Source organism: Vidua chalybeata, chromosome 6, assembly GCF_026979565.1.
Source record: "Vidua chalybeata isolate OUT-0048 chromosome 6, bVidCha1 merged haplotype, whole genome shotgun sequence".
Taxonomy (NCBI): Eukaryota; Metazoa; Chordata; class Aves; order Passeriformes; family Viduidae; genus Vidua; species Vidua chalybeata.
The window spans coordinates 36,320,561-36,348,474 of NC_071535.1; the positions used below are offsets into that span (position 1 = coordinate 36,320,561).

A 27,914-nucleotide genomic window follows, 5' to 3' on the forward strand; every position below is an offset into this window, starting at 1 on the left:
TGCTCTGTCACAGGTCCAAGGATCTGTTTGTGGAAAAGCAGTATACTAATGTGTGTGTTACTGCTGTCTTTCTCATCAAGGATGTGCTCTGTGTTGCTGTGGGCCCACAGGAAGAGGGTGAAGTGGTTGACTACATGTGGCTGGAGTGCTTGCTGGGAAGGTTGAGTCAGACACTTCGATGCAGAAAGGTAAAAGATGTAAAAAAGCAACAAAAACCTCCTTTGAATCACTTTGGGCTTGATACCTGTAAACTTTTTAATTTGCCTTGCTTCACAGTTGAGTTCAGTTGAGGGGTTTTTATTTGAGCTCAAATATGGCAATGTTGCACTGCATTTTTTTACTGTGTAGATCTGCTTGTTACTTCAGTTTACCTTTGTGAATCCCCTTTTCATATATGACATTTTCTCCTTCAGTCTTTAGTGGTCTCCTCATTACAGCTCTGTGCTTCTTGCTGGAAATTGCCTGCTCTTCTTGGATATTTTTTATCCCTTGGGAATCCCTGTTTTGTCCAGTCTGCTGTATGGGGAAAAAAATATAACTTTTTTTGTGTTTCCCAGTTCATATGTCCCACATCAGAACAGCAGCTGGCCAAGTGCACGGTTGAGTTGGCGTCTTTGCTGGGTGAGTTATGATAAGCTATTTAAGACTTAAATCTGTTACTGCAGTTCTCCTTGAGGTCAGAGATGTAAGTATTTAGCGCTCATGGATATTTAATTCTCTTTGGTGTCACTAAGCTTGCAGATTTTTTTCTGCCAAATTGGGTGGTTGCTCTTACTCCCTCTGATATTCTGCGAAAGAGAATTGTACAGTGACTAACCAGCCTCTGATCTGTTTCACATCTGTTGTTTTTTATTTATTGACACTTTCAGTTAAATATGGGATATGTTTTCCAGTATTTCTGCCTCTGAAAATTTGTGATTGAGTTTGGGCTTTTTTTCCTAAAAGTAAGGGCCTTTTCCATTAAATTATGTTTTTATGGCTTTTTAAGGGAAAGAATGGAAGTAACTTGTTTTCTGTGTATTATGACTCCTGTGAACATTTTCAATCTGTTTTTTTCTCTTGGTCTGATGTGTAAATACAGTTTTTCTCTGAGCAGGAGCTTGTGATCTCAATGCAGGTGTGTTCTTCATGGGCAGCCTTCTAATCTTGTGGATTTAGAACCAACTTTAAAAATTTTATACATAATTTGTCTTTCCAAATTTCCATAATTTGTCTAAACTATGGACAACTGTTCAGTCTGTCTATAGACTTAAATGTTTAACTGCTACTCTTCTCTCCTTTGCAGTAACACCTAGGTTCTCTTTGACTAAATATTAGGCTGACTTTCAAGACTTGGGGCTATATTCCAACCAGTTGGTGTTCTTTGAGGAATGGAAATCTTTTCCTATGTCATACTGTCTGTATAGTTTCAAAGCTCATAAGTTTGTATATTTCCAAACTCCAGTCCTCTTAGGTTCACTGGTTGTGCTCCCTAAGTGTGCTGCTGAACCCAGATGATGACTATAAAAGGAAATAATGCAGCTATAGGAGTTCATTTTTCATCTTTCTCTTAGTTTCAGATCGTGTTCCTCTGAGTCTTGGGATCAAATCCCCAGAGAAGAGCCCTGATAGGCTGCGTGGAAAGAACAATCCCACCTGTGGCCTCCTAAAGCTGCTGTTCTCCATCTGGAAGGAGGACTTTGGGACATCTGTGCCTGTGCAGCTGCTCTTCAGCAAGAAGAACATGGGTTATCTTGCAGAAGCCGAGCAGCGAGAGGTAAAGCTCACTGCGATGTGTGGAGCAGGCTGGCACTCGTGTAGGAATTGTGCCAGCCCGCAGGGCTCACTGGTGGCTCGTGTCACTCAGGCCAGCGGGGTTTGGCCACTGCTGGCTGCCCTTGTTTCTGCGGGGCAGTGAAAGAGAGGGATGTGTACAGATGTCAGGGGTTGGTACCTGCCTGGGGGTCTCTTGGGAAGGCACAGTTTTGGTTAGGAGCCAATGCAAAATTTCGCCTGGGATATTGCAAGGACTGTGACTCTCATCAGTTGCACTCTTGTGTCTTTTATCGGCTTGCATTTCTGCATGCATGTTGGTGTTACAAGCACCCCAACAAAAGCTGAAAATCACCCTATTTAATTGCAGGCTAAACCCAGCTTATTTCAGGAATTAAAGAAATAATTTTTCATGCTGTTCTTGATCAGGCAGGAATTAAATTCTTGCTGTGTTTATAAACTGAGAATTTATGGTAGAATACCATATACCTACCTTTATGGTAGAAGATAATCAGTGTATGAACTAAAGGAATTGTGTGCACTCATTTTGGATGTTGCTCTTGCCTTCATTGTCACATGCAGATAATAATGTGCTTGCTCTTTTTTTCCATGTTCTGATCCAAAAAGAAAAGTATGAATTATATATAGATAAAGAAACAAGCACACAATCCACTTCTTTTTAAGTTGTTGATATTTTCTTCTCTTGTGCAGTGGGATTTGTTCCTTTTCCTGCTTCATGGTCTTATAGAACATGAACTAATGAGAACTAGTGAAATCCAGAGTTGCCTGCATATCCTTGAAGAGCTCCCTTGGCCCTCAGTAAGTAATTAGATATGCATGAACAATAAGTGAAATAAAAAGTCAGGCTATATAAACAGAAAATCCTTGTGTTTCTATTTAATATAGATAAGGCCCATAATCTTCCCATCTGTTGTTCCTGCTTAATGCAAAGGAAGGACTGGTTTCCAACAAGCTTGTTTCTTTTGCTAGTGTTTGGCTGAAAGCTGTACTTGTGTGAATCCAACATTGTCCATGCAGTGGAAACATTTCCAAGAAAATTGTAAACCAGTTTGGAGACCAGCTGGCTCAGTTACCAGTTTTCAGTTCTAGCCTGAGTGTGCTTGCTGCCTTCCAGCTGAGAATGATGTGTTGGGAAGTGTCTTAACTGACCAGCCTTCCACTTATATCCCTGTGCCTCCTACCACCAGAGTGTGAGAGCATTTGGAATGTTCTAGAGGAGTCTCACTATTCTGGCCACAATTAAAATGTAGGAATCCACCCAAATGCCTTGCTAAAATGGACAATATTCCAAGGCTGGTGAGCACTTGCATGTTGGAGCTGTTTTAACCATTTAAATTGTGGTAGCAATCTTGTCTGAGAAGGGTGTGGGGATCAGAGGGGAGACTGAGCATGTCTGCAGGCATTCATCATTGCAGTCAATTCTGTAGTTCCTCTAGGTTTTTGCACTGGAAAACCATCAATATGTTTAACCTTGTAAAGTTCTTTATGGAAAAATTAAGGCAGCCTCTCTTGTTTCCATTACTAAGGGTTCTCTGGTTTGTGTCTGTTTGTTGCAGGATTTTGTAAAAGACCTGAAAAGGCTGTCCCATGGATTTGTATCAGAACATCAGATAGAGGAGCCCAGGACTAACCCTTGTGAGCTGACCAGACAATCTCTAGCTACTGTGACCACACAAAGTTAGCAGACGTGGACTCTGTGGACAAAAATTACTAATGAAGATGCAAATGGAATTTTCAGTGTTTCTGAAAGGATTGGGAGCTCTTTGCTGGGATCATACTGAAGCTAAGAGGTCACTTTGTGCAAAACCTGCACTGGGCTTTCTGTTATGGGCATTTTGCCGTGGTGACTCTGCTGAAGGATTTACATCGGCAAATGAATCTCCGAGTCAAAAGTCTTTTAAGCACCTTGATTGTATCTCAGAGCAGCTGTTCTTTGGACTCAGAGACACTTTTTGTATTTGTGCAGCAACAGGCTGTGACTAAACCCAGGAATCAACTCAAGTTACTTTGTGATCAGAGAGATGGTTTCTTGGTGGCTGTCTCTTAACTCAGTGTGACTTCTCATGTTATCTTTTAACAAAGCCTCTACAGTCAGGGGAAGGAAGAGGTGAACCTATATGACACAGAGATGTGCCTATATTTATTTTTCATTGTAAGCTCAGTGTTGAAGGTTTGATTTTAATTTTTTAAGACTGATTTAAAAAGTTAAACCACATTAAATAAATCCACTAGATCATTGATGGCATTATTCCTAAAGGATGTAGATGCTTAAGTGTTTTTCCGTCTCTTGTTGGAAACAGAACTTGCAATTCCCAGGGTTTTTAATAGAAATAAGGAATAAAATATCTGTTTATATTTTTTACTGAAGACAGTATTTTTAAGACACTTTTATAGTTGTGAACATAAATGGCATCTGGCTGCTATTTGCTGTTTTTTTATAATTTTTCTTGCCTTGAGTTTGGGTTTTATCAGTCAGGAAGTGCTGCAGCAAGAGAACTACAGCCTGGAAGAGCAGAAAAAGTAGTGAAGAAGCACTGTGATGTTCCCTGGAGAGTGGGTTTTGAAAGGGTCTCGTTTCTTGGAGGACAGTGGGCATTTTCTGCCCTTACAGACAGATTGTCACCAAGAGTGTGACCTCCTGTTCACTTCCTTCTCCCCAAGTATTTCCTTCAACTGATGTTTGGAGCAGAGACTGCTGGTAAGTAGCAGAATATCTTTAGGTGCTCATCAGCTGTCTCATGGGGTTCCCTTCCCCAAAGCAGTGAGGACATTATTTCCTTTTGTCTAGGAATGTCCTATTAGTGTAGGTTTTTCCAGAAAGCAAGTTCTGTGTTACTTAAGAATGGCCTCTGGACAAGGTGAAGCCCAGGACTGTTCAGCTTGCTAATTAACTAACCTCTTCCCTTTACAAGGTGAGAAAAGGTAACATCTTGGAGTTAGTGATTTAAGCAAAACTACATACAGGACTCATTAGGTAGAACTGTGGTTTCTGTTAAAATATGTGATGCAGAAAGAGAAATCATAGAGGCACATTAGTGTCTGACCTATATTGTAATTTTTCTTGTCTTGTTTACTAAGCACTATATTGAAAGATTTGTCAGGTTCCACCTGCATTCCTCTTTGTAGGGGCTTTCTGATGTGAATGAAAGAGTCCCTAAAAGTAGGCATGCTGCAAGACAAATACAAATTGAACAATTCAATACAAATTGAAGAGCAAGTACACCATATCATGCCATACCTGCTCCCTGAGGCTGAGTATTACGTGATGTTTTGCTGCAGATCTCATTTGAAATTGTTGTCATAATAAACATTATTAAATGTCTTGTCTTGTGTTCAAGCTGTCAGTGCAGAACCTCTTGGTCTTAGGCTGAAGAACAAAACGGGTACGAAGCATGGGGCAGAGAAAGTGCAGCACAGACCCCCTGCCTGGCCTGTTGAGCTTCTGCTGAAATAGAAATCTACTTTGTTATGTAAGGGAGGGCAGGGTGGTGAAAGGGGAAGAAGCTGGAATCCATAGGAGTTAAAAAAAGATGCTCCTGGTTCTGGCATGGATTTTATTTGGGTATCATGAAACTGTTTGTATAGATATCATGGCCACAGCCATTTTTGTGAACTTGGTAACTGGAATTATCCCTCTCTAATACACATTTTGAAGTTTTTATTTAAATGTGACCAAGCCCCAGGAGCAGTTTCCAGCAACCAGAGAACGCAGTTGTGCCCTGTGGGGCAGGAGACACTTCTGCAGTGGGACCCAGCAGGTAAGAAACACCTCTGTTTCTGTGTTTTTAAAACTTAATGCAGTGACACTGGTTCTTGGGCATCCCACAGCCCCAGGCACGTTTGCTCTGTAAAAGCAGACACCCTACTCTGTATCCAAGGCACAGGGGCACTTGTGGAGCACAGGTTTTCTGCCTGTGGACACCTGGCTGTGGGACTACGCCTGAGGACATGAGCCTGCAGCCCCTGGGCCAGTGGCTTTCTCTCAGCATGAGTCCCTGGGCACTGCTGCTGGTGCCACAGGTGCTGCAGGCAGGAGAGCAGGAGCTCAGTGAAAGCCAGCTCTGCAGGTGTGGCCTTTCTTCTGCCAGTCTTTCCTATTGCAAACTCACAGGTCTCCAAAGAGAATTAGGAGAAATGGTGTTACATTAGCTTCCTTCTGAATGTGCTGGTCTGGGGCGTTGTGTAACAGGACTTGGGAAGAAGCTACACCCAACTTTTTTTTTTTTAAATAACCAAACAAAACCCCCTTTGCTTGGAGAAAGCACTGTCACAGAACCCCAATTTAAGCAGTGATTGGCTTCTTGATTCTTGTGCCAAAAGTTCATGTTCCATGCTCATTCCTCAGCAGGTAAGTAGGAGACCTACGTCTGTTATCACAAACTTGCCTTTGTGTTGGTTTTCTATCCAGCATAGTTTCATAGATGGGTATCTTAGCTGGAGCAAAATAAGGTGGGGCACATTTTCTTGTGTAGAAAATACCATTTATTGTGGATATGAAAATAGCAACCTTGATTCAGGAGCAGAGATGCAACCCTAGGTGGTACAATATAATTGATCATCTGCTGCTCAGCAATAACTTACAGGAAGTTGGTTTTTGCCTGTTGTAGATAAACAAATTTGATATCTGCTGGGCCTTTTTTTCTTCCTTCCAAACAAACCAATGCCATACATTAGCAAGTACCAAAAAATGTTGTATTTGCAAAAGAAAACATTCATATAAATAGGCTTTTTAGTATCATTTGAAGACTGTATTAAAAAAAAGTTACATTAATTCAATACTGATAAAAATAAAACTTAGCTTTTATAGCATATAAAAACACTTCAAACCAAGCATATATAAATAACTTAATTTGTAAACGTAGAAAAAAAAATTAAGTATATATAAAAATAAACATCTGATGCACTGTACAATAAGACACTATCCTTCATAGGCACTGGCATCATTGATCAACAGGAGTCCCCCAAGATGTTTTTCCTACAAAAACTGCTTTATCACTAGTGCCATGTCCAAAATAAAAGGGAAAAAAAGCAAAGCACTGAGCAAATCTGTAGTGGGTTGTATAAGGACCTCCCCTACCTCCTCTGGAAAGCTACAGAAGCAGCACTGGGCACAGAGCCAATATCCTGTGCTGCTGGTTCTGCTCATTTTTCCTGGGGCTTTACTGTGCTGCCTTGTCTGCTCTTCCTTCTGGGTTTCCACTGAGGAGAGGGCGTTGATATTTTACAAATCTAGAAATTTGTCATTTTGCTCAGTTGCAGAAAATGGACAGGTTACCCATTCTTCCTTGAGGGGCTGTGTAAGACATGTGATGCTCAAAGTGAACCATGCTGTGACTCAGGCTTTTAGCAAAAGGCTGCACCTCACCAAAAAAAAAAGAACACTAATATATTGGTGTTAAGATTGTAGCCATGACTATCTAAAGATGAAACAAAGCAAATTTGTAAGTGAAAGGTTTTGTTACCCTCCCTGATCTAGTTAGAGGAGGAAGCCTTGGATGGGTATGTATCAAAACTGCTATTTTCTTACATATCAATTTAAAACAGCTATTGTCTTTTCATTTAAAACTCACTATATTAGTAACAGGAAGTAACATAGAAGCTGAGACCCAAAATTGCACCTGTGCAAAAATAGAGTAAAAGTAGATCTTGGCTCTTGACTCAAAGTTGGGAAGTGCAGCTAACTTCACCATATGCTGGGAAAACTGACCTTGTATTGAAAGCAACTGTGTTAAAGCAGCAGGCACTGGCTGCAGTAGAGTGGATGCTTAAGTACACATTTCCCACTTGACAAATTCAAAGTGCAAGATCTTCTTGAACAATGTGGGCTTTTTTTGAGCTAATGAAAGCATAACATAGCAGCTTTTATTGCTTAGATATATCTAAAGTGATTCTGTACTGTTGTGCTGAAGAATTAAATGAAGTTATTTGGATACTTGAGGTGGTTGTAATTTTGTTTAAATTTAGAAATATGTGAACCAGCTAGGGATTGTGTTGAACAAATGTGTAAAGCCTGACAGCAGGATTGTTGAACTAAGTGCTACAGAAGTCCCATGAGGTAACTGAATGGGAAGAGTCTGCATTTGCTGCAGTGAGACAGCTGGTCACTTTATGAACAAAGAAATGTGGTAAGACTATGACCAGGCTATATTTTCAGCTCCTAATCCATTTGGGTGCAACGGTAGAAGGGCTGATGGGAAAAGCCATTATGAAAAAATATTGGAGCTACTCTTACTTGCAGGACTTAAATTCTAGGAACAAGCTGATTACTGAGTACTAACCTATCCATGATAGTGTCACTGTGTAGAACAGTTTGGTTTCTTTATTTCAAAGCACCTGATTCTGCAGTACAGTAAAACTGTGTCCTGAGGTATGGTGGTGTCCACTGATGCTGCATAGTGTAGTGGCAATCTGAAACACCTTACACTGGCTGCAAGCAGTCAGCAAATACATGAAAAAAATCTATCCAGGGTGTAGGATGACTAGTGAATATTGCACTGCTTTGACTTCCCTCTTCAAGGGGAAGGGAACAGGCAGCCAGCTAAGATAAATGATTTATCTACACAGTCAGGAATTCTGCATTTGGTACTTATCTCATCATTAGAAAGTGGCCTTGCAGCTGTGCTCAAGAGCTTGTGAAAGGTCTCAAGCCATACAGATACTGCTTCCAGCCTAAACTTACTTACAGAAAGAAGTTATCTCTGAAGTTGCTTGGAAACAGGAGCTAAGTAATATGCTCTATGATTCTGGCTATTGTAAAGCAAGGTCTCTTCCTCTGCTCTTTATAGAGCAGAATACGTTTCTTCTCGTGCATGGAAGTTTTCCACTGCTGTTTCTAGGAGGAGAGGTTCCCCACTAAACTTGCTGCGTTTCTTATGAGCAGTGTTGGCTAAAACAAATGATCCTGTTCTCCAACTGCACTTCCATATAGTCCAGCAGTAGCAGCCAGGCTCCTGAAGTGAGGCTTGATGGTGGCTGCTTCAGGAGACAGTATTTTCCATGGCACTTTCCAACACCTGTGTGACCCTCTGAGCTGTCAGGGGCTCTTCAGTGTCCGGTGGTGCTGCAGCACTAAGCATTGAGCAGGTGAGCCAGCTGAGCAATCACCAGGGGCTGCTGCTTTGCCATGGAGCTCAGGAGCCTGGCGGGGATGGCCGGGGCAGCAAGGTCCACCTGCAGGGATTAGAGGAAAGGCTGCATGGTGGAGTTTGTACCTGCTTTAAACAGAACACTTCTTCAATCTGGAAGAGCTCTGATGTAACGAGTATGCGTTGGGCACAAAAGTACTTAACAGCCAAATGCCATCATTACTGTGTGGTTTGTATCTTTTTCTTCCCAATGCTCCACAGACTGTCAAAACTTGCCTATTTGATGTTGCTTCTATCAGGTATGATCCACATTTTGAGTTTGAACTTGGATTAAAGTTTACTAGCTTGAGACACACAGTGTTACTGAACATGTATATGCATACACCAAAGGACAATGCATATGCATATATGCATAAAATGCATATAAAACTTTTAAATGCATATATACATCTCACCTATGCATTGTAAAATGCATGTGCTAATTAATGATATTTTTAAAAATGTATCCTAAGTTTTAAATAGGCGAGTTTAAAGGACTAATCGCATTTATCGCTAGATAAGCATTTAAATAAATTTTACACATTAAAACATGCTCTTCTGGACATCTTTAAATACTTAGTACCCCTGTCTCAAAGTGAGCCTACTTTTCAAATTAGTCTAAAAATGGATGATAATATTAGATTTTCTTATTCGTAACTGGAATCCTAATCTTGACTTCTCTTTTGTATCTACTAAGTGTGAAGAATTAATGACTTTGGTTAGAAAAATGCACCAAGTATTTTCAGGGATTTTGAAAATAGTATAATCCAAACTTCTTGTGTCCACAGCAAGGTGAAAATGCAAACAAGACTCCCCATATTGTCTCCCCACATGAGCACAACATATCCTAAAATTGCTAATAAACCTTTACAGAAGAACTTGATATCCAAGGAAACAGCCTTGAATGCTGTAAAAGCTTGGGAACATGTTTTTAAACACAATCCTAGTAAGAGTCTGCATTGAGAAGTGTGAAAGAGGTGACTTTGTGGTCACTTAATGGAGCATAGCATAAGGATTTTATTTTTTGTGGCTTACCAGCTCTTCTGCTGTGTAAGAGCTTTTTGTATTCACAGTTGGACATAAAGAAAAATCCTTACCTGTGCCATGTAAATAACTCTGGTGATCTCTCTTCCATTCACTATGTCAGGTTCCAGTATCCAAGCACTTGGCAAAATCTCCCCTCTCACTGCTTCTTTACAAGGCTGAGGCATGGATGCATCATAGACAGACTGAATAGCCAGGACAGACAAGTTCTCCTGCACATGACAAGGTGTAAAGATGACAATTTGAAAAATTTTATGAATATAGCAATGTTTTCTTTGTTTGCCGTGAGGCATATTTCTCACATTGCTTACTTCACACAAAAAATTACTAGTCTCTTCTCTTAAATATGTTTTTGTCAAAATCCTGTGTGTTTGCAACCAGAATATACTGTGTGACACTTGTGTTACTGTCTGATGGGCCTTGGTTGGCAATTGTCGTTCACAAGAGGGTCTTACAAGTAATTCACTTGTGTGATACTGGCATGGCTTTCCTTTCTGCTACACTGGCACTTCTGCTGATATGAAGATTGACCTCTTTCTCTCCTTTATCCTTGAACCAGGATATCTGAACAACTCCTCTGTGCTGCAGACAGAATGTTCACTTTACCTCTTTGGCTTCTACAGTAATGCAGCAGAAATCCCGGGGCTGCTTTAGGTAACATAGGGAGGTATCAGTCACTAAATATACTGGGGAAAAAAAAATAAGGAAGGGGAATTAGACTTTGACAACTTCAACTTGTCACAATTTTCCCCACCCCTTATATGGAGATACATATTTTATTTTGACTTGCTGCCTGGGAGCAGAACTCTAGTTCATATGCTGTAATATATATTTAAAATGTTTTTTTCAAGCCACTTCAGGTTTATCTTTGCTTTCAAACCACTGTCTCTAGCTGCACTTCACAGCAAGATGTGTTTAATATCAGCATTGGAAAACTCTTGCAAAGCTGAAGCTCCCATATTAAATACCGAAATTGTTTATTTACACCTGAAGAAATGGAAAAAGATGTCTTTAACTTTCTTCCTGGCTGCCTACATCCAGATGGTGCTGGTGATTGTCATCTGCTGTCTGTGTGAGGATACTCACCCAGGTGAATGTGGCTGGTTACCTTCTTGTGTATTCGAGCTGTATTGATAGAGCTGTCATAGAGGTGCCTTTTGCCAGGATCTCTCACCAGTCCCCACACATAGGGAAGAGGTCTTTCTATCACTCCTGCTCCCAGAAATCCATGCCTTGTTGCTGAAGGGAAGACTTTGTAGTACACCTGCACCTCTTTTTCTGTACACTGATATCTGTCAAAGGCAAACAAAAGGTATTTGCCCACAAGAGGGCCAAGTACAGAGAAAGGCCTCCCCTTACAGAGACCTGCCATCAACTTACTTCCACCCAGCTGCTGCTTGGCATGTGTAGAGGTTCCTCAGGTTGTGAGAACATGCTGCCATTACCTTAGAAAACAATGACAAATGACACCAGCTTCACTCAAACGTTCCAGCTAACACCCCACACTCTCTTCTGCACCCCATGGCTGCAGCCTGGCTCCCTTTTACCCATCCTTCAAAATTGTTCAGTGTGTGTATCTGTACCTGACAAATAGGTAACTGTTTGTGATGTAGAACAAGACTTGTCCCATCCATTTTTGCTTTAGCTTCCAGAAGGAATAAGTGAAAACTCTGTTTTTACTTACCTCAGTGGTAGCATTAGCCAAGATGTGTTTGGATAAATCTTGGTATCCTTTTGTTGAAGAGGAGTTGACAGAAATAGTTAATCCATGAGTGAACCTACAGCTGGTGCCACTTGAAGGAAGAGGTGGCTGAATTCTGCTGGCTTCTGCAGGAAATAAAAAAGCCAGAGAGGGAATAAAAAAATTAAAATGTAACCCCACCGCTGTTCTTAAATTGTAGGGACTTAAACTCTCCACTGGAGCCCCCAGTCCATGTGATCCTAATGAAGGAGTGATAAAATCCTTTGCCTAGACATTTTGTGTGTTGGTAATTACACTGCAGTTATATCTTGCAGTACTGAAGTTTTAACAGTTATTGCCACATGTAAGAAAATAAAATAAGGAAAAATAGACAGTTTAACTCTTGAGGCTCAAAATAAGAATTTGCTTTTACAATTCTATACTCATTGCAGATTTCGGCCACACACTCCTTGCTTCCTCCCTTCATTCAAAATATTAGCCTCATATTATCTCAAAAAGCTGTACTTTGATGTTACCACAGCAAAAGACCAACTTCAGAGGAAGCGAATCACCATTTAATATTTAAAGAAATTCTAAGCAAGCTCTCGCTACTGGTTGGTGGTATTTTTCTGAAGTCATGTAGAGGTAGGGATGTCCTTGCAATATCCAGATTCAAATTAGATTTTGATTTGCATAAATGACAAATCTCATTAGGCTCTGGAATGCAACTCAAAAATAGCAAATTGAATTTGCTATTAAGTATGTTTTACTTACCAAAAGTTGAATCCTTATGCAATTGCTCTAATGTATAAAGCTGACTATTTCTAACAGCCGAGCGACCTCGTGTATCTCTTGAAACCCAAGTATTTCCAGAAGAAACCTGATTTAAGAAAGTGCAGACATGGGAGTGTTCATTTGAAGTGGGAAAAATAAATTGTGTTACATAGGCAGTGGAATAGTGGTAGCAAATCTGCCTTACAAGGCTGTAAGCTTCTCTTTATCATGAGGTAACCCCTTTGCCTTTCTCATACTATGAAATGATACTTTAACTTGGAAAATTTAGCAAAGTAAGTGTAAGGAAATAGCATGGGTGCATACTGTAAAAGTGACTTCAGGAAAGTACATTTTCACACAAGTCAAGTCAATGCATGTACCATGGAGGGAGTCACTCAGAATATCAGATGCTATCAGATTTATCACAAGAAAAGATCTGCTGTTTCTAAAACATTTGACAGATCTCTGACAGTTACATAGGCAGCAGTAACTATCTGATTTTTCATCCATGAATTACAAAAAAACTCCCTGAAAAATAAGTGTCACTGTCCTTTGCAATTACATTACAAAATGCTCCCTCACCCCATGTCACCCTCCTATGTACTGGTAATGCAAACTTGTCCTGCTTCATAGCTGTGACAGAATTCAAATCATCTCTGTTCCTACACTCTGCCTCTGTGCTTGAAGCACCAGAGGACATCAGTCTCACACAGCAGTGGCTTCTCACCTGCCCTTCCTGGCTGCTGAAGTTACTTGCAGTGTATGTGGCAGTATTACTGCTGTTGTAACCAGATGTTGGGCCAGAGGAGAGGCTGAGGCTGGAGTCTGTACATAAAGTGCTTGTACTTGCAAGAGTCTTCAGTCTTGCTTCTTCCTGTAATAGGAATCACAGTATTGCAAACAAACAAACAAAGAAACAAATAAACCACAGCACTGAAAGTTGAAAGAGGAATCTAAAGAAATCCAGTTTCTTCCAAGAAGTTTTGACACAAACTTGCCATACAGAAAGCATTAAATAAGCAAGTTTGTTTGAAAGCCTAGGCTCATATAAACCATAGAGTGAATGATTTGTAAAACTTGGCAGTCTGGGAAAATGCAGCTTTTGCTGTTTTCTTCACATATAAGAGTTCAGACATATAAGAGTTCATATAATGCTAGGATGCTTCTAAGAGGAAGTAGTTTTATAAAAATATGTCTTTTCAGTCCCATTTGTTGCTCTTTGTCTACTTCTCAAGCCCCTGACTTAACTTGCTGGTCAAATACAGCTGTTAAAGACTGAAGAATTTATTTTACCAATGCAGCTACTCAATGCTAGAAGACCAAGTAAAAATTACATACAAAGAAAATCTTGAGAACTTCAAGACTATGTGTACTTTCAATATAATGCTCACCTTCTGTAACTGAGAAAATATTTGTTCCCGTATCCGCCTTTTTTCTTGCTCTGCTCTCTCCCTAAGTTTGTCCCTAGCTCTTGCAATTTCAGTTTTGGTTTCCTCTCGTGCCCTCTGATAGTCTCGGAGCAACAGTTCAATGTCTGAAGGGTGCTGAACACTTCTCCTTTTTGGTTCTTGAGCTCTGTAAGGATGGACAAGTAAGGGGAAGCACACATAATTACTTGAAATACCATGAGAAAATTGTATTTCAATTTAGAACAGGAAAACCTGCCAGAAAAGCAATTAAATCCCACCACATCAGCCTCCAAAAAGCTTTTCTTTGTTCACTAAAGGCTAAGTAGACATAAGCATTGGAAAATTACTCAGATTGCAAGTCCAGCTTACTACTGAGATTACTACAGTGGTTTCTAAATCAGGTCTCCATATGATATAAGGTTATGACTTTGGCATATCACATACAAGATTATTGTGTTGGGAAAATAACTGTCTCCTGACCACAAAGGAAGCAAAGCATTTAGGGAATATGGTGGGAATGAGAAACTGAAATTCTAAATAGTGAACTGTTGCAGACCTTTTCTGATATTTAAAATGAAACTGAACTCTGTGGCTTTTAAGTTAGTGAAGGAGTGGTTCCAGTCAGGACAGGGTAAATTTTGCTGGGAGGGGGCTTGGCCAGGACACAAAGGTTATTCTGTACCACCTCACATTGTTGCTGGTGGTGGGGGCATTGGTGGTGGGGGAAAGGCATCCTTCTGGGCAGAAGGGGTTCCTTCCAGCTGAGATGTGGCAGAGGGAGCCATCCCATATTGTCTATTGTCAGGGGCTTTCAGTTTGAATAATTTCTTTTCTTACATCTTTTGTTATTAATGCTGTTGCTGTTACTGTTCTTTTTCTTATCTCACTGCTGTTTCAGCAAATTGTTCTTATCTCAACCCATGATCTTTACCTTTTGTACCTCCAGTTGGAGGGGAAGGGGAAGCAGCACTGATTTTAGCAGAAGTACTAAATTGGAGAATACCATTCCTAAATCACAGCAAGACTGGTCTCTAATCAGTCCAGAGAGAATACTTGGCTGTCTCCATCCATTACACACATATAATAAATTAGACACTTGTTATATACTGAAATAAAACTAGACCCAAGATTTTAATGAATGTTTTCTAAAATCCGGCATGTGTTTTTCCTGAAAGCATTTTCTATCCCAAAGGTAAATGCACCCCCACTGAGAAGAATTCTGCCCCTGAAGTCTCAGATGCCAGCAAGAACCATTAATGTGCACCCGTTGTGAGCACTGTTAATGAGCATCAGGCCCGAAGAGAGGTTTCCAAGGCCCTACCTGGTGTTTTCCACCACATCTCTTCTCAGCTGTTGCAGATATTCTCGGCGTCTGCTGGGCAGGTCTAGATCCCTCTGACTTGTATCCAGAGTCTGGGACAGACTCAAATGCTTTTGGGGGCTCAGGCTTCGGCTTCTTTGGTACCTTTGTAGCCTTTTTACTCTTTCCTTCCTCAGAGCTTCAATAGTTCTCATGTGTCTGTTAGGGAAACGTGATTAGAGTGACAAAATGCACCCTGCAGAGATACATTTTCTGATTTTTTAAAGCACTTAAATATTAGGTAGACTTTTAATGTAAAAATTTTATAGGAGTCTAATACTATCTAATACCTCTTTGTCTAGATGCTGGGAGATGATGTAGAAATTCTAAAATGCCACTGCTTTTCTGACAGCAGGAAATGTAGAAGAGGTTTGTGATTACTGCTGGTAATGGCTGAGAGGCAAATTGAGGATGAAGACTAATGTAGCTGCTTCAAAATTTTTGTTGCAACACAGTCACCAGGATCAAGTATCTTTTTTTTTTTTTTTAATTTATTTTGCATATTTATGGGGGGGGGTTAAAATTTTTTGGGTTTATTCATACAGCAGCATTTATTCACAGAAGCATGAATGGGATATTTCCATAAATAGGATGTATCAATTATTTTTACATTGCAATAAAACAATTAAATATATTCCCATATCACCAGGTACACATGATAACTCTCATGGCTGCTAGAAATTTTAAGAGTGAGGCAAGACTAGATTTGAATTACACCAAATACTTTTCCCTGTTTTCTTGGAGTAACCCCAAAATTTTGGGGTTCCTAAATGCATTGCTTAACAGTTTTTAAAATAAGCCTGATAGTGTATCTCTTCACATATACTTCACTCAGTGTGACTAAATGATTATGTGCTCATTACTAAATGCTATTTAAGCTGCATGAAGTGTATTAAAAATACTTAAAACAATACTACATAAAGTAATTTACCTTTCATAAAGTTGCTGCTTCACTGGAATTGCCCCTGGCTCATCTGCAGCTCCTCTCTGAAGGACCCTCAGCAGGGCATCTGTTTCCCCAATGCCATAATTGAGCTTTGCTTCAGTCAGTTCCACTGTGAGGGGATGCTGATGCAGATCCAGGTGAATGCTAGACATGATCTGGGCACGCTCTCTCTGAAGTCTCTTGATCTCTCTGCTCCTGCTGTCACAAGACTGGTGATTCCCTTCCACTTCTGTTGATCGTGTGCTTCTAGGCTTCTTTTCCGCCTGACCTCTTAAGTCGGCCACGCTGCCGCTCAAGCCGAGTAACAAAGGAGGAGGGCTGCTCTTAACACCACACCAGTTGCTGAATTTATTGTGTATGGGTAAGTCACGGAGACTGTAGCTCCGAGGCCTGTATGGCTTTGCAAAAGTAGAGCTCTTGCTGAGAGGGATTTCAGTGTCACACTCGCTTCCAGTGACAGAATCTGTACTGTCATCTCGGAAGGAAGTCTGCACGTCACTCACATCAGAGAAGGGGGGAGGGCAGCTGTCCTCATTCTTCCAGAAGAAATCATGAAATTGTACAGAAGATGCTTCTACCAGAGGTTCTGAGGATGTGGCAGCATTTATCTTACTTGAACAAGTGGCACTAATTTTTTGATTAAAAAGTAAGTCAGCATCTGGAGAAGAGTAGTTATGAATCAAAGCAGTATCAGAATTCCCAGAGTACTTTTCGTGCCTGATTCCACCTGAAGAACCTCTTCCACCCCTTGTAACATACATACAATGAAGGGAATGTGCCACTGAACCCTGGTCTCTGACATCACCTGTTACAACTTCACTGTGGCCTGACACCTCCAACATACTGCTGGAGTGATACAGCTGCTCCGCACAAATGGTAGTGTGGGTGTCAACCCTGACTCTATGCTGTTTTTCCAAGTCTTTTGAACCATCCTGTCCTAAAAGTTCTTTGGCTGCTTTCTTATCTGAGAAAGTGCCAGATTTCTTTCTTATGCTTTTGTGTTCTCTAGAGGTGCTTGATTCACTGTCTGTTTCTGTCTGTGAAAAATTGTCCACATAATGTTGCATGCTGAACTGTGGACCTGCCCTCAGCTTTCTCTTGGTGTGAAGGGGACTTGAAGCAACACTGGAATATCCAAGAGGTTCCTTAGTAGAGCAGACAGACTTGCCAAGAGCAGTCTGGCTGCTGGGACTAGCGCTAAGAGTAAGAATAGGGGAAGAGGCCCTATCGACCAGTAGGGTATTTTTGTACCAAAATTTTCTTTCAGCTGGAGTCTCTGTTTCATTGACACTTCTTTTATCCTGAGTGTAAAACGTTGGAGATTGAGAGGTACTATTAGTAGGGCTGCTAACTACAGTGCATGAAGAACCATCTTGCCCTGAACTTGGCAAAGATGGTGTGAGAGGTGAAACTCTGGTACTAGCAAAAGCAACATTCTGCTGTGCATTTAGTGATGTTTTTTGAAAATGTAAGATAGGGGTGGAAGTTTTGGGTAAACAAGGCAGATGCATAAAGGAGTCTTCCAAAATGCTGTCAAGACTGTCATGGAAGTCAGAATTGCCCAAGTTTTTCATCCCTGTTTGTTCATGTGTTCTTTCTTCAAGAGTGGGTGTTTCCTCTTTCCTTTTGGCAATCTCTCCCACTGTATCTGCACCAATTTCTTTCCAATCAACATTTACTGCCTGAGCTGCCCTCAATTCTTTTTCCATTTTTGCCTCTAGTAGTTTTTCTTCATGTTTGCTTTGAGGTTTTTCCAAAATCTCAGTCTGAGTGCCTACATCTGCTGTAGTCTGGGTACAGCTATCTGACTTAATAGCCTTTACAGCACCTTCAGTTCTTTTTTGGTTGATTTTGGCATTCTGCTCACTGTCTATAATAGTCTGTTGGGAAAGGTTTCCCAGCAGCTCAGAAGTGTTCTGAAGAAGCTGTGAAAGATGCATGGACAGGTTTTGCATGCTTGTCCAAGAAGAAGGTTGATGAAATAAATCTCTGTTTGTTTCCTCCTTTTTTGCAGAAATATCTGTATAGCTTCTCTGATGTCTTCTCTGCCTTTTATACCTTCCTGTAGTTGCTGTTTGTGTTCCTTGCTCACATGTAATCCCTGGTGGTTTTTTGGAAGGTTTTTCAGACTCTGAAGGATACAATAGTACAATTTCATCAACCTGTATTGAAGAGTTACCAGGTTGTGTGGAAGGATTCTCAAGTTCAGCAGTGTTGTTTTCTGAGTTAGTCTCCAATGTTTCACCGGATATGTTGCTGTACTGTTTGGTACTGTCACTCGAGTATGCTGATTGAAATTCTTGTCTGACACTGTCCCATTCTTGAAGACCTTCAATGCTACTCAAAGTGCTTGACAAAACTTTTGCTGTAGCATATGAACTTAGATGAGAACGAAAAGGAGAATTTTGAGAGTTCAATCCATTGTCTACACTGGAACATCTCATAACTTTACGATTTTCCCTATTCAAAGGAATTTGATTGCAAGAGACATCACTTGCACTTCCAAAAGCATACTGTTTCCAGCCAATCTTGCAGGCTCCATCTGGTTGCCATGGGTGAATGTATGGGTTGATATCACTTGATCTAAAATGCATCGCATCTTTATTATCTTGCAAAAATGAATCAGTTTCTGGCTGGTATCCAGTTTCTTCTCCTTCCCCTTCACTACACTGAGCTACAGAATTGCTCTTTGAATGGACATTTGCTTCTGCACACACAGAACTGCAAGCTGTGGGCAGTAAGGATGATGGAGATTGACTAGTACAGTCTTTCAAAGACTGGCTACTTTGGCTTCTTGCTGCTAAATTTTGTAAGTTTTTGGAATTGCAGTTTGCAAGTTTCTTAGTTTGTGCAATTTTTTGCTGAAATCTGGGTTTAGATTTAACTTGTAGAAAGTTTTTCAATTCTTTCTTTGAAAATCTTTCAATTTCACAAAGATCATCTTCAGTTGGTGATGGAGGCTCTACACTCATATTCAAATCTTGCAGTGATTTAGATGCAGAATATAACAAAGGATCTGCCTTAGATGAAGCTTCCAAAGTATATTCTGTATCAGAGAAAACAGCAATAGCTGGAGCTGATACTCTGTGACTTCGTAAATAAGGTCTCATTTCACTTTGTTTACAGCCCTTTGTACTCCGTGTGGTAGAATATGATTTTTTGCTCCTGAATTGCACCAATTTGGATTCTTGAAGAGTTAAATCATGGTTTTCTGGCAAAAACTTTATGGAGGTTGTTTCATTAGTTTTTACAGAAAAATTGAGTCTTTCTGATTTCAGGGTATTATTCCTCATTGTAGTGTCTCCCATTGTTGAACAAGTGTTTGCCTCGGCATCAGCACTATCAATGCTCGAACATATATTATTTTTGCAAAGTAAAATCTCTTTTCCACCATCTGTATTTGTTCTATCTGGCCCCTGTTCTATCCGTGCACCTGCAGGCACATACTGACAGTTATCTTGCAGATCTGCAGGGTTTCTTTCAAAACCCAAGACAGTGTGATATGGTTGCCTGGGATCAGGGCTTCTGTATGTGGGACATGCTTGACCAAATGAATTGCAGGTGTATTCAGGATCCACTTGAACATCTCTTGGATACAGATTTTCCAACATTGTAACTTCTGAGCCTGTTAATTCATTTGGAGAATTTGAGGATAGATTAGTTTGCTTTTCAGCAGGTTCTCTACTTAACGTTTTTCTCTGTTCTGTCTTTACTGCAAAATGTTCAGCCTCAATATTTGCATGCAGTTCTTCCTTACTTCTGTTAAGTGTATTTCTCATTTGTCCCTCTTTAATAAGAACTGCCCTTCTAGGGCAATTACCATCCCAATTTGGTAATGATGGTAGTAAAAGAGAACTATCATTTGTTATTTTCTCTATGTGTTTGTTGCAAGCTTCTTGTGGTGGAACTTCATTCCAATGATGCTGATCAATTTCTGTATCACTGTCAGGTTTTTTACTATTATTTCCATATGCAGGTTCCCCATCTACAGCAGAATTTTTATATGAAGTAGAGTCTATGTCTGAGACTGGAAAATGCCTGTTTTCTTTTGCAAGAGAAAGTAAAATACTTCCTGAAGCATATATTGGCTCATCAAATACCACGGCTTTATCAGACTGAGTGTCTTGTATTTGCAAAACAGCAAACGGAGGCTGTTTCAATATATTTGAATGTGAAGTATCACATGTGCTAGTTTCACCATGGCCTATATCTGCAGTTGAAGGAAATTCTGAAAATGCTGTTAAGGCTGGGTAATTGACTCTTGCTAATGATTGGAGAAAATCTCCTTCTTTTACAGAGTACACATCTGCAGAATTGCAGGACACTTTCTCAGTCAAACAACTGTCCTGAAGTGAGTCCTCAAGCTGACTAAATACTAGAGATTTTGAGTTCCCAAGTAAAGATGTGCTAAAAGCACTGAAGTTCTTGGAGCTTTGAAATGGTGTCTTAGGTGAAGTGTCCTCTGCAGAGTGTGATGGAAGGGACTTTGATTCATTACAGCCAGTCTGTCCTTGGCTCTGGAAAGTGAGCAGACCCGATTCTGGTACAGTCACACTATTAGTGTTACTGCAGTGTTCTGAGAACTCATGAATTTTATCTTCTTTTATGTCACCACAATTCTGGAAATAACCTTGAACAAATTTCTCCTTTTGCTCTGTTCCCACAACTTTTTCAGGGAGTTTATTACTCTGACCATATGTGGTCTCTGCAACTGCAGAATTATTTTCCTTTTTGTCTCCTTTTTGAGAAACACCAGGAAAAGTTACAGATACACTCAAATCTGTTGATTCACTTTCAAAGTACTTTGTTTCTTCAGAGAGAACAGTATCATTTTTACCTTTGTCTCCACTGCTGACAATTAAACTATCTGCAGATGAAGCTGGACAATTCAGAAGACCAGGAGAATATTCAGAAGTGCCCAAGTTCCTATTATAATTTAGAAAGTCTTTACTATAATGTGGATTTTCCTTCGGAGATTTCTTCAGGCCTTCTGAAAGAGAGAGGGCCTTCTCAGGAGCAGCGTTGCCTGATTGCTCTACACAGCACTCTTCAGAAGCTTCATGTTCCTGGTTTTCTGTGGGCTCATGCTGATATCCAGCTACACCAGGAAACTCGGCATTTTCATATTCACTGTTTGCTGTAGGATAGCTTGAACTTAAAAATGTCTTCTCATCATGCAGTGATGAACCCCCCAAGTGAGGTACTTTCTGAGTCGTATTAATATTCTGAAATATTTTTTGGGTAGTGCTTTCTAGTAAAGAATGGGTTTTTCCCACCCCTGTATCTTCCATCACTTCTTTCTCTGAGGAAGACAGCAGGTTTGAAGTATCCAACACTAGTGAATCAGGCACAATGGTATCCTTTACATCTTGAGCTGTATCTTCTATGGAATTAAGACAGTCTTTTAATAATTCATTAACCATTAAATCCATACTGTGTTCTTCATAAACATTATTAATATCCTGTACTATATCTTCAGAAGAATCTAATTTTTCCAAGAAAAATGAGCTTCCTTTGGCCCTTTGCTGAAGTACAACAGCTCCAGACTCAAGACCACCTGCACTGTAGGGAGTGAAAGAGCAGTTCTCAGTGGCAGGTTGTGCAGATATGGCATAATCAGGTCCATTTTTAAATACAAAGGATTCTTCCTCCTGCCTCTGCTGCATGGTCCTGGTTTGCAGAAGAGCTACACTCTCACTTGATATTTTACCTGAAAGATGTTTGTCTTCTCCCATTTTCTTGGCTGTAACAGATGTACCAACACCGATCTCACTCTCCATTAACGTTTTGTAGTAAGGCAGAACAGGTCCAGTTCCAAGACTGCTGTTAGATGGTTTTGTACATCCTCTCAGTGCAGTGGGAACATCTTGAACAAGATGGGAACCATCACTTCCTCCAAGATATAATAAAGGCTGATTTACAGACTGGCATGGGGAGTCTTGAAGTTCTTGGGTTTTTTCTGTACATTTCTGTGATGCTGGTGGATTTTGTTGCTTGTTAATGTCTTCATTATTTCCAGAAAAGCTGGTAGACACCCACTGGCTTTCTCTTAATATTTCATTTAATCTGCTGTCATCACCTGTCATTTGGTAGCTGCCTTTGTTTTCAGGGAAGAGTTCATCCAGGTTTTGTAAAAAGATCAGTTCTATCTCCTCCGTGCTTTCTACACATATCTGCTTTTGTTTGTCTGCTTTGGTAATTTCTACTAGCTTCATCAATTGCGCCGTCTCTTCCTCAGCTCTGGAGCCTACTTGATCCAATTCACAAATGTCAAAACTTTTTCTAACAATACCTACATTCAAGTTTTCTGAAGTGCAATGCTCAGGAGATTGTACAGAGCAAGTCATACACGTATGTCTGTCGAGACTGGTAAATTTTTGTTCAGTTTTGTATTGGTCAATATCAGCAGTATCTTCAACTGAATATTCACATGCATCAACTACATTTCCTATCGCTGTAGCAGTGTCCACTGAGTCACCATCCTCACTCATTTCAGTAGGGTCATGGTATCTTGAATCATCCTCTAACAGTATATTTGGTTCTACTTCAGAAGCCATCAGGTACCTTTCAGGGATCTTAAATTGATCTAAAATTTCTTCTTTGTCCCCTCTGTCACAATACATTTGATGCAGAGCTGGAGACTGTTCATTGAAATAAACATTTTCATCTGTGAATATATCTTCTTGCTTCATAATAATCAGCTCCTCAGTGTTTGTCATGATAATTTGTTCTTCACTCCCAGTCACTTCACATTTGTTAACCTTGTCTTCCTGGGGCAAACAGTCTGATACACAATGCTCAATTATATTGTTAGAATTTATTTGTCCTTCATTTTCAAGTTTTGCTGAAATATTTTCTTGCTTCCTCGGGATTAATACTGTTTCAGCTACATTCTCTGATGTTCCATTCATCTGTAAAAGCCCTTTGCGAGTATCAAGGAATCCCAAAGCATTCTGAATAATATCTGTTGTGTGGGAACACACAGCTGAAGAAGTGGTTTTGGGAGCAACAGAAAGCTCTGTTGAATAAATACCTATTTCTATTTTCTCACTTATTTCTTTTTGGCAAAAGCTGCTTGTTTCAAGTTGGCTGCCAGAATGTACAAGTGCTTTTGGTTCCTGAGTATGTTCTGCTCCTGTGCCAGCTTCCTGCAGTTCATCTTTGTGCAGTTCTTCATGTGTTAGGCACAGGTTTGTATTGAACTCACAGTGAACTTCACAAGCTGCGGTATCAGTAGGTTTCTTTGGATTCTGAGTTAGACCAATGTCTTTAAAATCCTTTTTACTGTCTTCAGTTATACTTTGGACTTTGGCTACTATTCTGTCAGGTAAACTTTCAGTGTGTCTGGATTTAATTTCCAATGCACTTTTTTCTAAGTTGCTTGCATTATTGATTGATTTTGTTATTTCCTTATCTGTGGCTGTCCCTGCATTCTGATAAGGAGTCATGGATTCTTTATTTCTATATGAACTCTCCTCTTGAGAAATGGCAGCTGATGCATTTGTGTTACATTCAGATACCCTTCCCAACTCTGAATTTGCATCATATTCAGCATGAAAGTCCACTGGGCAATCACTTTCAAAAAATGCTTCTTCCTCTTCTCTAGATTCAAGTAAAGATTTGTTCTGTGTTTCTGTTTCCAAGAGAACAGAGGCATCAAATTCTGCAGAAATGTCAGTTGTCTTGTGTGTAGTGTTTTTCTGTCCTGTTGATTTTGAAGAGCATGTTGGGCAGAGGCAGCCAGAATGTACATCAGAACAACTTTTTGTGACACTGACTTCCACAGTAAGATTAGATGTAGCATCACAATCTCCTTTCACTATTGTGACATGCTCCAATAGTTTATCATAATTTTCGGTCTCACATGCACTTTGAAAAAAATTAGCTTTTGTTGAAACTTTGTAAAATAGGCTTGAATTAGATTCTGGGAGAAAATCATTTGTATTCTCACAAATTGCAGCAGGAAAGGACTTGGTGTTTTTCCCATTTACATTCAGTAAGAAATAACTTACTTCATTTACGGCTAGGTTTTCATATTTGGATGAAAATTCTTTCTGAACTACAGCCTGAGAATTCAATACATTGTGTTCTTTGCTTTCACTGTTTTCTTCTCTTATGTTATCAGCACATAATGTAGAATTTTCTGAAATTTGCTGGGATAAGCAACTCGCCCGACTGTCTGCTAGAGCACATTCAGGGGAATAATCCTTTGAATCAGGTTTGTGTTTGAATTCATAATGATTTAGTGAAGACAGGTCTTCACCCTTTGATATGTATTCTTCATGATCTCTGAGCAAAGGCACTTCTGGCACAATGTCTGCCAAACTATCTGTGCTTTTTTCCATACAGATTCTCTCTTTCTGAGACATCTCTATTGGTGTTGCAGACTGGTCATAGCTTGCACTGGCAGCAACAACTAGAGGGTGACACTGATATGTTGTCTTTTGTGAGGAAAAATCTGTCTCTGCTGTTACTTCTGCAGGTATTTGCTCATGATCTGTTTCTTGCATTGTTTCCAGGTTACTCTCCCCAGACCTGGCAGGTTCTTCTCTATCAGCTGACTCTGCTCCTTGCCCAGCCAGCATCTGAAGCTTGTAACTGCTCACCAGAGGGCAGCTCTTGTTTGTTAAGTCACTGAGGAAGAAACCTTCATCACAACATGTTGGTATTTTTTGTACTGGAAAAATCTGCCCACAGTTCCCAAATTGGATGTGTTTTACTGCAGATGTCTGTGTTGAGATCATATTATGAGCAAGTCCCATAGAACACTCAGCAGCAGGTTCGCTGACAGATGCATTTCCACTGCCTGAATCTGTCACACTTGATTTTATTATCAAATTATTGTAGTCATTGTCAAACTCATCTTTTGAAAAAGTTTGGAATAAGTCATCTTCTAAATCTGCATCTACACAGCCATTCCTTTGCTCCACAATTTGCACAGGCAACACAGAGATAAAAGGTGGCTTTTTCAGAGTGTGATCTTTTGGCAACTCTGGATGAGTTGTGGTGACAGAGTTCTCTTTCTTAGATACCAGTGACAAGCAGTCTGCACTGGAGGTGCTTTCCATACAGTTGAATGTTTGTGCACATTTGGTAGCAGACCTGTAAGTAGAGAATTCACCCAGTGGTTCTTGTTCAGGATGGTGTGACCTTGACTGTTCATAATAATCATGCTCTGCTGAAATAGGAACAAAAGAGGAACTTGATCCTACTGAGCTAGCAAATGAGGACTTTACATTTGGAGATTCCAAGGAAGAATTTTCATTAGAGTTTGTCCATCCCTTAAAAATTTTATTTAATGATCTGCTCTCAGAAGTCCTGCTTGCAGTTGTTGTTTCAGGTAAAGGTACTTCCAATGTGCCAGAGGAGAAAACTGGGTTTATTTGGATTACATGATGTGGACTGTGAGTAATGCTGTGAATCTGCTTAGAGCCAGAAACAAAAGACACCTCAGCAGCTGACTGCTTTAAATCATCTTTCTTTAGCCAAAGTTCTGGTTTGCTTGAAGAGCACGGACGAGCATCTTGAAATTCCAAGTTTTCATGGGAAGAAGATGCTGTTATTCTGGGGCTGCTGATGTCAATCTTTGAGTCACAGGAAGACCAGGCACCATTGGTAAGCAAAGGATTTCCACTTGCATAATACAGTCTTTTTTCAGGTGACCTTTCTTGTTCTACAAAGGAGATTTCTGTTCCCTTCAGCAACTGCTTGCAAGCATCACTGGAAGCAGTCTGTGGCTTGGTGTTCAAATAAAAGGAACTGCTCAGCTTCAGATCATAATTTGTCCCTTCTGTATGTCTGCCGCAGGTCTTGGATTCATGGTCTTCCTCAGTCTGTATAGATGGTGATTTAGGAGTTTGTAACTTCCAGAAAATCTCTGCTGGCATTTCATCAGATGAGTCAGATTTGGATTCTTCAACCAGATCTTCTGCTGGCATCTCTTCTCCATCAGCTAAGCTATCCAGAGAAAAGCTTCTTTCAGCCTTTCCCAGTCTTCTACGAGATGCATATGATTTCACCAAAGATGAAATATGGTTCTCGGTTCTGCTTTTGTAAAGCTTAGCTGGCTCATGAGGGGCCTTTAACTTGTGAAATTGGCTTGTATTTTGCTTTTTGGCTTTATTTTCCTTTTCTATCAGAGAGTCTTGTGACATTTGACTGTCATCACTCTCAGAATCTTCTGGGTTGGCAAGACATTTATTTCTGTCAAAATCTTCCCGTTTCAGTTTCTCTGGGAAAGCTTTTGCATAAGCACAGGAGAGCGAATCTACAGAATAGGAACTGTCAGTATCAGAAATCTCATTTTCATCATCCTCTTGCCAGTTCTCCAGCATATCTGTGGCTGTCTTGGGCATTCCAGCACTTAGCATCTCAGCACTGTGCCACCTTTTTTCAACATAAGAGAGTGGTGTCTGTGAGTTCATCTTCGTGAGATTTCCTACTGATGTCGCTGTCATCAGAAATTCTTTCTCTTCTGCTGATGATTTCTCATGACTTGGCAAGGCTGAGTTGGCCTCTTTCCTCCAGTTCTTGACTGTTTGGTTTAGATCCACTGATGGTGGGTTTCCATACACTGTTTTCTTCATTTGTTTAGTAAAGTTTTCTGGAGAAGGCCTGTGGCCTTTTCCATTGATATCCATTCTAATCTTTTTATTGGATACCTGAGCTCTAGTTTGTGCTACATTGCTGCTGGCAGGCTGACTTAAATCTCCTAGCACCTTTGATTTTGTCATTCTTCTCCCTGTAATAAAGGTTTTAGGCTCACCTTTCTCCTTAAAAAGACCAGGAGAGGAACCTTTAGAGGTCTGGTTTTGAGATCCAGCTTGCCCTGGGCTGTCATCCAACTTTTCAATTTTTTTATGATTTTTAATGCTATAAGCCATGATAGCTGAATCATTAGAGTATTTCTCTTCTCCTTTTTTATTTTCAGTTGAAGATGTTTTTTGTTTTTCAGTTAGCTGCCTCTGGACTGAAAAGGAGATCTCCTTTTCATCATTAGGGTCATCACTCCCAGAACTGTCTTTACCACTTCTGTAAAGGTATTCTACAGGTGATAACCTCTCTGTTGTACTACCTTTACAGTATTGATCAATATTTGGTGAGGTAGATAACTTGGAGACAGACTCTCTCTTCGAAAAACAGCTGTGGAAGAAAACAAGAAATAAAGTCAAATCCTTGCTTGAATAATGTAGCTAGCTTTCACCACAGTAACGTCTTGCAAAAAAGAATAATAATTTATAAAGCAACAATCTTAATGCCTCTCAAAATCCAATTCTAGCAGGGAATAAAAAAATAAAATTCTGTGGCTAATTATAAAATTCCCTTGCTATCTGGAAAGATGCCCTGCACACAAATAAATAGCTCAATGCTATGAGGTATAGCTACATATTGAATCTCTGTAGGCTCAAGTAGCTGTAAATGTTAATTAAAATAAAAGATAGTTCTAAGTCACAGAAATCCACTTAGCAGAGTTTAGCTATTTCTTGCTGTGGAAATAGCTAAGGACCATGCTGTGATAGACACTGTAGCATCCCAACATTTTAGCATTGCATGGAGATGTTTATTTAGCTTAAGAAAGGCTGACCAGTATAAAAGTCCTTTCCATAATCACCCCAAAGATACCAATATTCTGAAGAAGAGTTTGATGATAATCAAGATTAAATTGTGCAGAAATTAGTATTTACCAACAGTCTGAACAAGGCAACAACAAAAGCTAAGCTACTTCTAAAAAGCCTTCTCAAAGAGGTAAAAAGTGCAGAAAGGCTTGAGAGAGAAATGTAAAAAAGTGAGAAAGACCATGTCA

General features: G+C 40.1%; 2 protein-coding genes across 2 annotated transcripts in view; one reads left to right on the top strand and one right to left on the bottom strand.

The window, feature by feature from the left end:
* Nucleotides 1-5,095, top strand: part of CDAN1 (codanin 1) — a 31,568-nt gene extending 26,473 nt beyond the window's left edge. Inside the window, exons 24-28 of the mRNA XM_053945018.1 lie at nucleotides 81-188; nucleotides 558-621; nucleotides 1,554-1,756; nucleotides 2,464-2,571; nucleotides 3,330-5,095. Of these exons, the coding sequence (XP_053800993.1) occupies nucleotides 81-188; nucleotides 558-621; nucleotides 1,554-1,756; nucleotides 2,464-2,571; nucleotides 3,330-3,455 (609 nt within the window). The 3' untranslated portion in view covers nucleotides 3,456-5,095. The remainder of the gene's footprint in view (nucleotides 1-80; nucleotides 189-557; nucleotides 622-1,553; nucleotides 1,757-2,463; nucleotides 2,572-3,329) is intronic.
* A 1,399-nt stretch (nucleotides 5,096-6,494) lies between these two features.
* STARD9 (StAR related lipid transfer domain containing 9) overlaps nucleotides 6,495-27,914 on the bottom strand; it is an 86,413-nt gene continuing 64,993 nt past the window's right edge. Inside the window, 11 exon segments of the mRNA XM_053945848.1 lie at nucleotides 6,495-8,943; nucleotides 9,995-10,153; nucleotides 10,548-10,627; nucleotides 11,028-11,233; nucleotides 11,322-11,386; nucleotides 11,626-11,768; nucleotides 12,397-12,502; nucleotides 13,124-13,270; nucleotides 13,788-13,971; nucleotides 15,127-15,324; nucleotides 16,097-27,253. Of these exon segments, the coding sequence (XP_053801823.1) occupies nucleotides 8,842-8,943; nucleotides 9,995-10,153; nucleotides 10,548-10,627; nucleotides 11,028-11,233; nucleotides 11,322-11,386; nucleotides 11,626-11,768; nucleotides 12,397-12,502; nucleotides 13,124-13,270; nucleotides 13,788-13,971; nucleotides 15,127-15,324; nucleotides 16,097-27,253 (12,547 nt within the window). The 3' untranslated portion in view covers nucleotides 6,495-8,841.